The sequence below is a fragment of the Penicillium griseofulvum genome, assembly GCF_001561935.1.
Source record: "Penicillium griseofulvum strain PG3 chromosome Unknown contig_12, whole genome shotgun sequence".
Taxonomy (NCBI): domain Eukaryota; kingdom Fungi; phylum Ascomycota; class Eurotiomycetes; order Eurotiales; family Aspergillaceae; genus Penicillium; species Penicillium griseofulvum.
In genome coordinates, this window is record NW_024467435.1 from 450,047 (window position 1) to 462,671 (window position 12,625).

At 38.4% G+C, this 12,625-nt stretch overlaps 2 protein-coding genes across 2 annotated transcripts; one reads left to right on the forward strand and one right to left on the reverse strand.

The window, feature by feature from the left end:
- Positions 1-1,111: 1,111 nt before the first annotated feature.
- Positions 1,112-3,255, forward strand: PGRI_090610 (uncharacterized protein; the record flags this gene model as incomplete). Its single annotated transcript, XM_040796774.1, has 2 exons — positions 1,112-1,898; positions 2,015-3,255. 2 exons carry the CDS (start codon positions 1,112-1,114, stop codon positions 3,253-3,255), a joined length of 2,028 nt encoding a protein of 675 aa, XP_040650204.1.
- Positions 3,256-3,873: 618 nt separating this feature from the next.
- On the reverse strand, positions 3,874-4,773 carry PGRI_090620 (porphobilinogen synthase HEM2; the record flags this gene model as incomplete). The annotated part of the gene is made up of 1 exon (XM_040796775.1): positions 3,874-4,773. The coding sequence occupies one exon, from the start codon at positions 4,771-4,773 to the stop codon at positions 3,874-3,876; it is 900 nt and encodes a 299-aa protein (XP_040650205.1).
- Positions 4,774-12,625: the final 7,852 nt, after the last annotated feature.

Consider the following 12,625-nt stretch of genomic DNA (forward strand, 5'->3'; position numbering starts at 1 on the left):
ACAGCGCCATGAGAGGTATCCGTGCTCAGCCGACTCCTCTAGTGATTTTAGTTCCTTGGTCCTAGCGCCGCGGCACGCTGCAGTCATCAAATAATTCCCGAGATGGGCGCCAGATCCATGAAAACTCCTTTTGGGGGGAAGGAAGAATAAAAAGGGAATAAAAAATAAAAGAATAAAATAGAAATTAAATATACATATATATACATATATTATATATCCCTCTCCCAAAAATTAATAAAAATGTCGAAACCTCTTTAAGCGCATAACCGCCATTATGCGCGGGAACGCGGGATACGGCGTACACGGGCGCCAAGGTAAAAAGGAAAGGGAAAAAAAAAACTGGGAACGCGCGCAGCAAAGAGTAAGCGGATGGGAAATGTCTCAGACCCGCGCCTCACTAGGACACGGTTGATCGCTTCTCCGATTGGTGCTGCCTGTGACGCCGTCATTGCCGATCGCGCGCCAACTTCCCCTTTCCCTCTTTTTTTCTCTCTAGTTTTTTAGAAAGATTACTCTTTTTATTTTTATTTTTATTTATTTTGTACTTTTCTCAGGAAAAAGAGAGAGAGAGAGAGAAAGGGTCCTAGCTCGGTGTTTTCTTCTTCTCTTTTATTCTCTTCCTCCCCCTCTCTCTCTCTCTTCTACCCCCATTTTCTGTCTCCTTCGGCTTCCTCTCTCTCTCTCTCTCTCTCTCTTTTTTTTTCTCTCTTATATTTGAGAATTTTATTACTCTTTTTATGATTTCTTTTGGTTCTTTTTTTTTTCTTTAAAAAGAAAGAGAGAAAGACAAAACCTGTATTCCCTTCCAAGGTTGCTCTTTTTCAACATCTTGTATACTATCTCCTCTGATAATCTCCCGATCTCCTCGCCCCACCCGACATTAACTTGCAAATTCCATGCCAACAAAGAGCTTTGGGATATTAGAAAGTATTCAACTTTTGAAAACTTTCTCTTCTCTTTGAGATTATTCAGATTTGGGGAATTTCTTGGCAATTGACTTGCAACTTGCCTACATTCACCATATACTTGAATAGTCTCTTGCACTCGGTGTAACCTCAGCCCTATTCTTTGTGGTATCCGGGCTTCTCCCTTACTTTGTTTCTTGGCCTCTATGATGACGGCCATTGCTGCTGCACCTGTGAATGGTCAAGACTCTGGGGCTGAAACGGGCACAGAGCATAGCCCATCCCGATTCACCGCAGTCAATGGCAGAGACCCCGTGATTCCTGGGAATGGGAATGGACATGGGCCAACGCCTAGTTCTATCCCCAATGGAGAACGAGCACAGGCCCAGGAAAAGAACTTAGATCCTAGTCAACGAGCAGACCGGGATGATCCTGCCAATGATCCAAAGCGGTCACAAAGATCCTCACCCAGCTCTAACAATAATAAGAGAAAGAGATCGGAGTCTCGAGAACAAGATTCTCCGAATCCTGAAGTTGGGAACGCCTCCAGGAGCCCGGTGAACCGTCCTGAGACCAACCAACCCAATCCGAATGGCAGTATGCAAGGTTCGGTCTCGGAGATGGAGCGTGGTAATCATTCTGCAACACCATCTCACCGGTCTGAGGGCAATGATGCCGGCCAGACCTCCGCCAATAGTCCTTGGTCAGAATATGATTCTCACCTGGTCACCCAGGCACAACGAGCCCAGCAAATGGATGCATCGGATGCCCACCTAGCGGACGCTCTTCAACGCGACGCAGGCCAAGAAAGGTCCATGACAAATCGCTCCACCCCCGGCACTCAACAGCCATCCTCTCCTGGTTATGCGCCAGAACGACATGGGGCAATGCAGGTAGCTCCTAAGAGGAAGCGGGTATTTAGTAACCGAACGAAGACGGGTTGTATGACCTGTCGCCGCAGAAAAAAGAAATGCGACGAGCAACATCCGGCATGTAAGTCCACTCCTACTAGCTCTAGCTCCCCTCGTTTTTCTTTTTCTTTTTTTTTCTTTATAAATTATTTCTGGTCCAAATCCAATCGAAAGAGCGACATTAATGATGCGATGTAGGCAACAACTGTCTTCGTGGAGGCTTCCTGTGTGAAGGATATTCATCCCGAAGCACCTGGCAAAAGCCATCTAGTACAAAAACTCCGATCCCTTTACAATCCAAAGAAGGTTATTCAGACATCAATGGCCCATATATTCAAGAAACACCTCGGCATCAAGAGCGACCACCTAACCCAGTGGAGCATGTCGACGCGACAAAAATCAGGCCTCTGGTGGAGGAGGCTGACCGCCCTATTCAACAATACAACACCAGCCCAACACATACACCATCCAATCATGCATGGTCAAAACAAACTTGGCCAGGTGCCGGCCCAGGACCAGGGCCCAACACCGGTCATCCGTCCTATCCATCCGAACCTATGGCGAAAGTAGTTGATTATCGGGAAGTTCCGCCTATCCATGAGCTATCGCGAGAAGGACGTCCCAAGCCTGACTATCCGGTCATCTCTTCACTTCGGGACCTCAGTCATCCATCTCATCCTAAACCGAATATGCCCTTGTTCCAAAATGGGCCCGAGCAACGAACATTACCCGCGGCGGCTGTGGACACCCATAGTCCCCAGGCGCAGGCTCGGATGGCACTTAGCATCGAGCATCAGCTCTCTAGCCGGACCGTCTCGAGTGACGAAACCGAGAAGGAAAAGATGATTAGAGGCAAACTTTACCGACCATTCGACGTCCACCTAGTGGAAGAAAGGGATCGTTGCCGCGGCGCACTATGGAAATTTAACAACGCCTGCAATCCCCTTACCGGCATTAGCTCGAAAGAGCAAAACCGCCTCCTGAAGGAGATCATCGTACCCCCGGCAGGTTCCATCACTAACTCCCCTGGAACCGGAGTGTCTCGCTCTGCCGGATCCATCGGCCAAGGGGCAGTCGTCGAGGCTCCTTTTAGTTGTCATTATGGTTACAATATCCACATCGGGGAAGACGTCATGATCTCGGAGAATTGCTTGTTTGTGGATGACTGTGTTATCCGCATTGGTGCTCACACATGGATAGGCCCCAACGTCAAAATAATTAGTTCGACTGCTCATCCCAACATGCAGGAGCGCAAAGGTTCACAAAGTCGGTATCAAGGTCGTCAGGTCATCATCGAAGAAGATTGTTATGTGGGCGCAGGGTGCATCATCTACCCAGGGGTTCGTCTTGCTCGAGGCGTTTATGTGGCCCCAGGAGAGATTGTCAACGCGAACATTGCTGGTTACATGTTTCAGGGGTCAAAACCCAGCTTTATGTGAACGAAGTGACGTTTATTGATTTTGTATGTGGAAATGCCGCACGACCTTCCGCTACGTACCAATGCCCTATATGTAAGGGCGCAAAATTATGACTGCCCGTGGCTTTCTTCTAGTTTTGTTTGATTTGATGTTTTGATGTTTTTTTTTTCTATTTTTTCTATCTTGTTTTGATATCCACTGTCGCTGACGAATGGTTTTTTTTCTTCAATTTTGTATGTTATTAGCGTTCGTTCCCTCTCGGCGAACCAGGTGTCATCTTGCAGTCTATACACAATGTTTCTGCATTATTTACCTCAATTCCATCTCGATTCTGCTACAGAATTCCCCATGTCAATTACTAGAGAGCAGATATACTACTCTGAAAAGGATCGAAAAAAAAAATTAATAACATTGTAATAAGGGGTAATCGTTAGCAAGTAAATGGAAAACATCATATGACATAAGGGAAATCTATCCACGTTCAAGTGACAATTTATGTTCAATACATCAGGGCCCGTGATAGATAGGAGTCAGATGTAGAAATGTAGTCATGGTAATCACTCGCAAAATGAAAGGCCCGAAAATCACACTTTTGGAGTGGAGAAGTATAGCGAACGAGAGAATAGCTGGTTGAATGAATTAAAGCCAGTCGAGGAATTCTGGGACGAAATAACTGATCACAATGCCAGCGCCTGCTCTCAATATGCCTTCGGTGCTTTCGAAGGCCATATCCTTCAGGTTGAACACACCGGCCTTGGCAGCGGCGTGGATCATCGCAAATTCGCCGCTGACCTGGTAGGCGGCCACTGGAAGATCTGGTGCCAAATCCTTGGCGTCCCGGATAATATCAAGGTAGCTGCTAGCTGGCTTCACCATGATAATATCTGCACCTTCCGCCATGTCTCGCTGTATGGCACGCCGGGCAAGACCACGGCCGCCTGGCGGAAGCTGGTAGCACCGACGATCCCCGAATGAGGGGCAGGAGCCAGCTGCATCACGGAACGGTCCATATAAGCAGCCACTGAATTTGGCGCTGTAAGACATCAAAAGTACGCGATGTGCCACACCAGCTTCAATCAACTTGAGCTTGATAGCTCGGATTCTACCATCGTTCATGTCTGACGGGGCCACGCAGTGAGCTCCAGCCGCCGCGTAAGCGATAGCTACATCGGAGATCCGGTCAACGGATTGCGCATTGTCGAGAGTCCCGTCTTCTCGTAGGATACCACAGTGGCCGTGCGACGTATACTCACAGAGGCATACATCGGTCGTGATATAAAGTTGAGGAAAACGGGATCGTAAAAGACGGATAGCTTGGATCACAGGACCATCGGGGTCATCTGCGGCTGTTCCGAGTGCATCTTTGGCGGACGGGTGAAGCGGAACACCAAACAGCATTACCGAGCGCAGTCCCTTCCGAACAAGGGGGGCAAGAAAGGGGACCAGGCGATTAATTCCACGACGGTATTGGTTTGGCAAGGAAGGAATTAAAGTCTCCTCGTCAGGATTGTCTGTGACGAACAACGGATAAATGAGCATATCCTACCGCGACAGGTGTATTAGCGATGAGTAATGTATGTGTCTCATAACACCATTGAGGGCGGACCTTTGTCAATTGCCTATCGGCCTGCCATACTCTAGTCAGGGGATGGCTATATCCAGAATGTAGCTGGCTGGAAACTTCGCCAGATATGCTGACACTTGTGGCTGTAGTGCTGGCATATGACCGAGCGGTCGCGTGAGACCGGTGAGATCGAGCATGAGAGATTTGCGAGCTGCCATCATCCACGCGGGCATCACGAAAGGCAATGTCGGAAACCAAATTTGAGAAAGACATATTTGAAAGAGATAAAAGAGGAATGATTAGAAAGGAAGATCTAAAGTGGAATTTGAGGGAATGAAGAGGCCGAGGGTAAGATGAATATCAGCCAATCTGATTGGTTGACTAAGCCTTTTCAGCTTGCCACGCCACTCCGAGAGAGTCTGCCGGATATCCCGAGGGAGAAAGATTAGAAAGACATTAAGGTATATTAGTATCCATGGTAGTATCCATGGATCCCCTCCGACATATTCAATTATAGTACTTATACCAGTTCTAGGAAATTCCAGTTTACTTTTTACTTCCTTCATATATCGTACATAGAAGCCCATATCTAGTCTATGCTATTTATTAAACTCTACGTCAAAACCAAAACGTATACGGAACACCCTAACTACTTCTTGTATATCTCATTCAAGGGATGTATTTTTAATATACTGCAACTGGAATTTTGAAAATGAAGAGGTGCCAATAGACCCCAGGTAGCGGGGAACGGTAAATGACTAACTATGCATGTGATCAATCTAGCCCTAGGTACAACTATGCAGCGACATAGGCGCCAGCTGCCAAACCCCCATTTCTAGTAAATACTAATACCTTAGTTCCTAGTTGTAACCTTCGGGCCTAAATTAGAACTGGTAGAGGAATTAAAACTAAAATTAAACATGATGGTTTCTGAGAACGCACCTCAAAGACATGGGGCCGCTTATACTGCCGACTATTCTTGTTATAGTATGTCCATATTTGTGGGAGTTTAGAAGGGAAAAAAATTAATACTTTATAACTTGTATAGAGAAAAAAATGCTTCATTTCCTTTTGGGGCTTATAAACCCTCTATCTGTGCGAAACAAAATATACATACAAGTACCGCTTCCCCCCTTAGATGCGGGAACTTACAAGACTACCTCCCCTGCACTTCAGAGCCTGGAATAACGTATTCGGTAAGCGAGCTGGCCATGTAAGCCAGCTGGCCACCCCAAAACACATAGTAAAAGCGATAAATTACAACTTGGTATATTAACAACGATAGACTATATGGAGCTTTCCTTATCGATATATGCTTCTAAGGTGATATCTAGCACCTATAGGAAGTTTGAGGAAAGTTTGAGACTTTATGCTTGCGGTATATAGATATCCAGATTTTGGCAACGTAATTTTCGGTAATTTTTGAAACGACTATAATATAACCTTTTGCTGTTTTCGAAATTGATATAGAACGTTAATTAGACTTATCAATGACTATCGTGAAATAAGGGGATAAAATAAAATAATGGTTGTTGAGATACCAAGTTGTAATTTATCGCTTTTACTATGTGTTTTGGGGTGGCCAGCTGGCTTACATGGCCAGCTCGCTTACCGAATACGTTATATCGGGATATTGAGCCCGTGGCCCAATTTCAAGGGCTTAGTCCAAGTAGACCTTGCCAACTCCCATAGGAGTGCCAAGAATAGGACTAAGGGGTCCAGTCCGCTCCTATAGGACTTTGATAGGACTCCCACAGGACTGTAAACAGTGCAAACATATAGAAAAACGTGACCTATATAACTAGACCTCCGCACCAGCCCATAAAGCCCAGGGCCCAACCCAACCCAACCCGCAAATGGGCTGGGCTTTGGGCCCGGTCCTTGGGCCCACGGTGGGCTATATGCCTAGGGTAGAAGCCCACTGGGCTTTAGTGGGGGCCAATGGGCCCTAAATAGTACAAATATACTAAGAATTTAGGTGCTAAGTAAAGTTGAACCCTCCCTTTTCTCTCTTTTTAATTACGCTTCGTTTTACCTACGTTTCTAAGCCTTATCCCTAAGGTAATATTCTATTTATATAAATGTTTTAGAGCTTATTATTAGTTAATTCTTAAAATCACGTTTTAAAACGCGATAAAGCGCGTTTATAAAGAAATTTGATAAATTACAGAGGTTTACTAGAAAGTAGTGGTACTCCTATCTATATTAAAAATATATATCTAATATCAAAATATCAAAATTTATACTTTCCGCGATATCTCGTCCTCTACTTATTGTTACCAGCCAGTTTTTTCAAAGAGAAGAGTGCATTCCAACTAAAATACTGAGTACAGAAAAGGAAAGGAAAGAAAGAAGAAAGAATCGAGTCTCTAAAGCCTTTTGTAGGGCCTCAGCAAACCATAACAACAAACCATATAAACTTCCTATCCTTCTATCCTAACCGAAGTCGGGATCCACTAGTAGAATCCTTCTAACCGCGGTTAAAGATTCTTTTATAATTAGTTTCTAACTAGGGTTAAAAATTCCTACTAAAGGGAAGCTGGTAGAAGTATCTTAGATTAGATCGTTATATAACCCCTACCTAAAACTATATTCAGTCCTTAAATACTAGCTTATTATCGTTAATATAATCTTCGAGAATTCGATCTTCTTTATTAGTATCTAGCTATTCCTAGATATATATAAGGGGTCCTAGCTTATCTAGGTATTATATATAGAACTCCTATATCTTTCTCGGTATATATTTTATATTACTAGTAAGATACTATTATAGATCTAGGTCGTATCCTAACTATTATACCCTATATTATAGCTTCCGGTAGTACGTCCTAGTATCTAAGATTTTCTTAACCTCCTATTTATCTATCTCTCTAATCTATATTAGCGGAGGTAGATCTATATATTAACTTTCTAGGGGTTCTATTATTACTACTTTCTATAATTTACTTAAATAGAAAATAGGGTATACTTAAATTACTTTAGGTAGTTCTAACTTATAGGAATTACTTACTTTCTTAATAATCTTATAAGGTCTATTAGTAAGGTAGGATAGCTTTTTACTTAGCTAATTTAAAAGCTAGTCTTTTATTATAATAAAAACTAAGTCTCCTACTCTAAAGTCTTCTTCCCTCTAATATTTATTTACTTATTAAATTTATAACTACTATAACTTTATAATTTACTCTTTAGTTTATAACTAGATATTTTATAGCTAAGAAAGTATCTATACTACTTCCTCTTTATTTAATATAACTCTCCCTTAGTCTTTCTAGTCGAATATTATTACTAATTTATACCCTTATTTTATAAAGAAGGGTAATTTCTTTATTATATCTTAAGGTAGAATCGATATTATAAAATCGACTATTAAGAGTAACTCTAACTAGTTATTTTAATTATATTCTATATATAGATATAGCTATTAAGCTATATACTAGTTAGTAGTCTTACTCTATCTATCTATTTAGGGGTAGTATACTATTAATAATTTCCTTCTAATTCTAAAGATTCTATAGAATTTAGCTTAAAACTTTAATATAAACTATCTACCTTAGTTTAATATAATTATCTTTAGAATCCCTAAAATCTAAATTATATAGTTAATAAATAGGTAAGCTATTTACTTAGCCTTTATTTCTTTCTTATAGAGGATTAATATTAGTCTTTTATTTAAATAATTTATAATTATAAGTACTATATTATATCTATAATAATCTTTTAGGAAAGAATAGAAGTTTATTAAAAGGTATTACTAAGGTCTCTTTAGAATTAGTAGTAGTTATAGTAATCTAAGTATATAATCCCTCTAAGCCTTTATATACTTATAAACTAAGTAATTATTAATATATTACCTTATATTAGTTATTTACCTATACTAGTAATATCTTTCTATAACTAGCTTCTTTATCTTCTTAATCCTAAGGTAAGTTATTAAAGGCTATTAGTATATTTTATTAAGTAGTTAAGTACAGAGGTCCCTCTTATTAAATACCTTAAGTCGCTCCTTATAAAATAGTAACCTATCCTATATTATCTACTTTAGGTTACCTCCTAATTAAACTAACTAGTAAAGCTTAACGTATTCGGTAAGCGAGCTGGCCATGTAAGCCAGCTGGCCACCCCAAAACTCATAGTAAAAGCGATAAATTACAACTTAGTATCTAAACAACGGTATACTATATAGGGCTTTCCTTATCGATATATGCTTCTAAGGTGATATCTAGTACCTATAGGAAGTTTGAGGAAAGTTTGAGACTTTATGCTTGCGGTATATAGATATCCAGATTTTGGCAACGTAATTTTCGGTAATTTTTGAAACGACTATAATATAACCTTTTGCTGTTTTCGAAATTGAGATAGAACGCTAATTAGACTTATCAATGACTATTGTGAAATAAGGGGATAAAATAAAATAATGGTTGTTGAGATACCAAGTTGTAATTTATCGCTTTTACTATGTGTTTTGGGGTGGCCAGCTGGCTTACATGGCCAGCTCGCTTACCGAATACGTTATTTAGTTCTAAGTTTTAATAGTTAGATATATAGATACGTTTAATAATCTCTACTTTATTAGATTATATAAGAGCTAAATAAGCTAGTATTACCCTTTCTTCTAGGTATAATTTTAGTAGTATTATAAAGCTTTAACTATTATTAATATAAAGGGTTTCCTTTCTTAATAGGGTATTAGTAATAGTATTTTTCTTACTAGGTTAATACTTAATTATAAAGTAGAATTATAATAGGAATTCGCTCTATTATACCTACTATTAGTTTATTTACTAAGTTATTATAAAGTATTCTAAGGACTAGTAGTCTATTAAGATTTTAAACTAATCCTTTTAGGCTAATCCTTTAAGCTCTAGTCTCTATTCCTATAAAGCGCGAATAATAGCTAAGAGTTCTTTATCTTAGACCTTATAGTTAAGTTTAGATAGTTATATTATCTTTAAATAAAAGGCTATAAGGTACTAAAAATTATCCTATTTATAGTACTAAGTAAGTATAGCTTTAAATATATTATCTAATATATCTGTTTCTACTTTAATTCGCTATACTAGATTATAGTAGTATAAAATTAGGATATTAACTATAAGATATCTTACCTTATTAACTAATATAATAGCTTCGAGATTAGACTATATCTTTAGATAAATTGCTAGTAGAAATTATAGAATCTAAGGAATAACTATACCCCTTTTATTATTAAAGGGGTTCTCTATAAATTAATAATACTAATCTTTCCTATCTTTAGAAAACTAGTCTTTAAATAGCTCTATTAAAGTATAAGTTTATAGTTATAAAGATTAAATTCCTTAGATTTATTATAAGTATTAAAGATATTATAGTAGATCTAGAAAAGATTAGTATTATTAATTTATAGAGAACCCCTTTAATAATAAAAGGGGTATAGTTATTCCTTAGATTCTATAATTTCTACTAATAATTTATCTAAGGATATAGTATAATCTTAAAACTATTATATTACTTAATAAAGTAGGATATTTCCTTTAAATAGTTAATAAGTTATAAGGAGACTTTCTAGTAACTAAAGAGGAAGTTAATAAATATACTAATTCTATAATACTATAACCCTACTTAATAAACTAAAGTAGAAATAAATACTTTAGATAATATTCTTAACGTAGTACTTACTTAATACTATAAATAGGATAATTTTTAGTACCTAGTAGCCTTTTATTTAAAGATAATATAACTATCTAAGCTTAACTATAGGGTCTAAGATAAAGAACTCTTAGCTATTATTCGCGCTTTATAGAAATAGAGACTAAAGCTTAAAGAATTAGCCTAAAAGGATTAGTTTAAAATCTTAATAGACTACTAGTCCTTAGAATACTTTATAATAACTTAGTAAATAAACTAATAGTAGGTATAATAGAGCGAATTCCTATTATAATTCTACTTTATAATTAAGTATTAACCTAGTAAGAAAAATACTATTACTAATACCTTATTAAGAAAGGAAACCCTTTATATAGATAATAATTAAAACTTTATAATACTATAGAAATTATATTTAAAAGAGGGGGTAATACTAGCTTATTTAGCCCCTATATAATCTAATAAAGTAGAGATTATTAAATACGTTTATATATCTAATTATTAAAAGTTAGAATTAGATAAGCTTCGCTAGTTAGCCTAATTAAGAGATAACCTAAAGTAGATAATATAGGATAGGTTACTATTTTATAAGGAGCGACTTAAGGTATTTAATAAGAGGGACCTCTGCGCTTAACTACTTAATAAAATATACTAATAGCCTTTAATAGCTTACCTTAGGATTAAGAAGATAAAGAAGCTAGTTATAGAAAGATATTACTAGTATAGGTAAGTAACTAACGTATTTCACTACCGAGCCGCCACCACCACCGAGCCGCCACCTCACCCAAAACGCGTCTAGGAATTAGCACTTAGTCAATTCAACCACTCACCATGCCACCAATTCGCTCACGAAGCTCTAAAGATTTAATAGAGCAAGAGGGTAGGCTTTTATTAGCTATCCAGGCTATTAAGAAGCAAGAAATTCGTACTATTGCTGCCGCTGCCCGCACTTTTAATATACCCCGTTCCACACTACGCGATCGTCTTAACGGCCATGCTGAACGAAGCACTATACGCGCAAATTCACATAAATTGACAGAAACTAAGGAGGAATCTCTTCAAAAATGGATTCTCTCTATGGATTCCCGTGGAGCAGCCCCCCGGCCCTCTATAGTACGAGAAATAGCGAATCTTCTCCTTGAAAAGCGCGGAACTACCCCGGTTCTTTCGGTCGGCGAAAATTAGGTTACGAAATTCGTTCGATAACGTCCTCTCCTATCCTCCCGATTCTTAAAACGGTATAATTATAAGCGTGCGAAATACGAAGACCTAAAAGTTATAGGGGAGTGGTTTAATCTAGTTTAAAAGATAATACTTTAATTTAGAATTGACCCCGATAACGTTTATAACTTTAACGAGACCGGTTTCGCGATAGGGTTAACCGCTATAGCGAAGGTTATAACGAGGAGTGAATACTATAGTCGGTAAGTACTTTTATAGCCTAGAAATCGAGAATAGGTAACTGTTATTAAGTATACGAATACTATTAGCTAGGCCCTCCCGCTATATATAATTTTTAAAGGTAAAGTCTTTATTAAATCTTAGTTCAACAGCCTCTTAGAGGACTAGCGATTTAAGGTTAGTCTTAATAGATAGACCTTTAATAAAATTAGACTTCGCTAGCTTAAAAAGCTCTTTATTCCTACTACTTCTTCGCGTACGAAGGGGGGGTATTAGCTTTTAATACTCGATAGCTACAGAAGTTATTTAACCCCGAAGTTTAATAAAATCTATAAGGAAAATAAGGTAATACTAATCTAGATACCTTTATATTCCTTTTACCTTTTATAACCTCTTGATATTAGCTATTTTATAGTATTAAAATATATATATAGCTAGCTCGTTAAATTAAAAATACAGGTTAGGATAAATTATATTAATAAACTTAACTTCCTCGAAGTATACCCCCTCTTATAAATTAAAGCTTTTAAATTAGAGACTATTAAAAATAGCTTCAGAGTAGCCAATTTAGTCCCCTTTTTACCAAAGAGAGTGATTTCAAAGCTTAATATTTAGCTTTAAACCCTAACCCCCCTAGCTAGCCGGGGTAGTAAATCGAGCCAGAATTTTACTCTAAAAACCCCCTTTATAGAGAAAGAACTACGTTATTAAGCTTTATTAATTAAAGCTTTACTTCGTATAAGATCTCGAAGCCCGCCTAGCCCGTCAGATCGTATATTCAACCAGCTTATAAAAGGCTTCCGT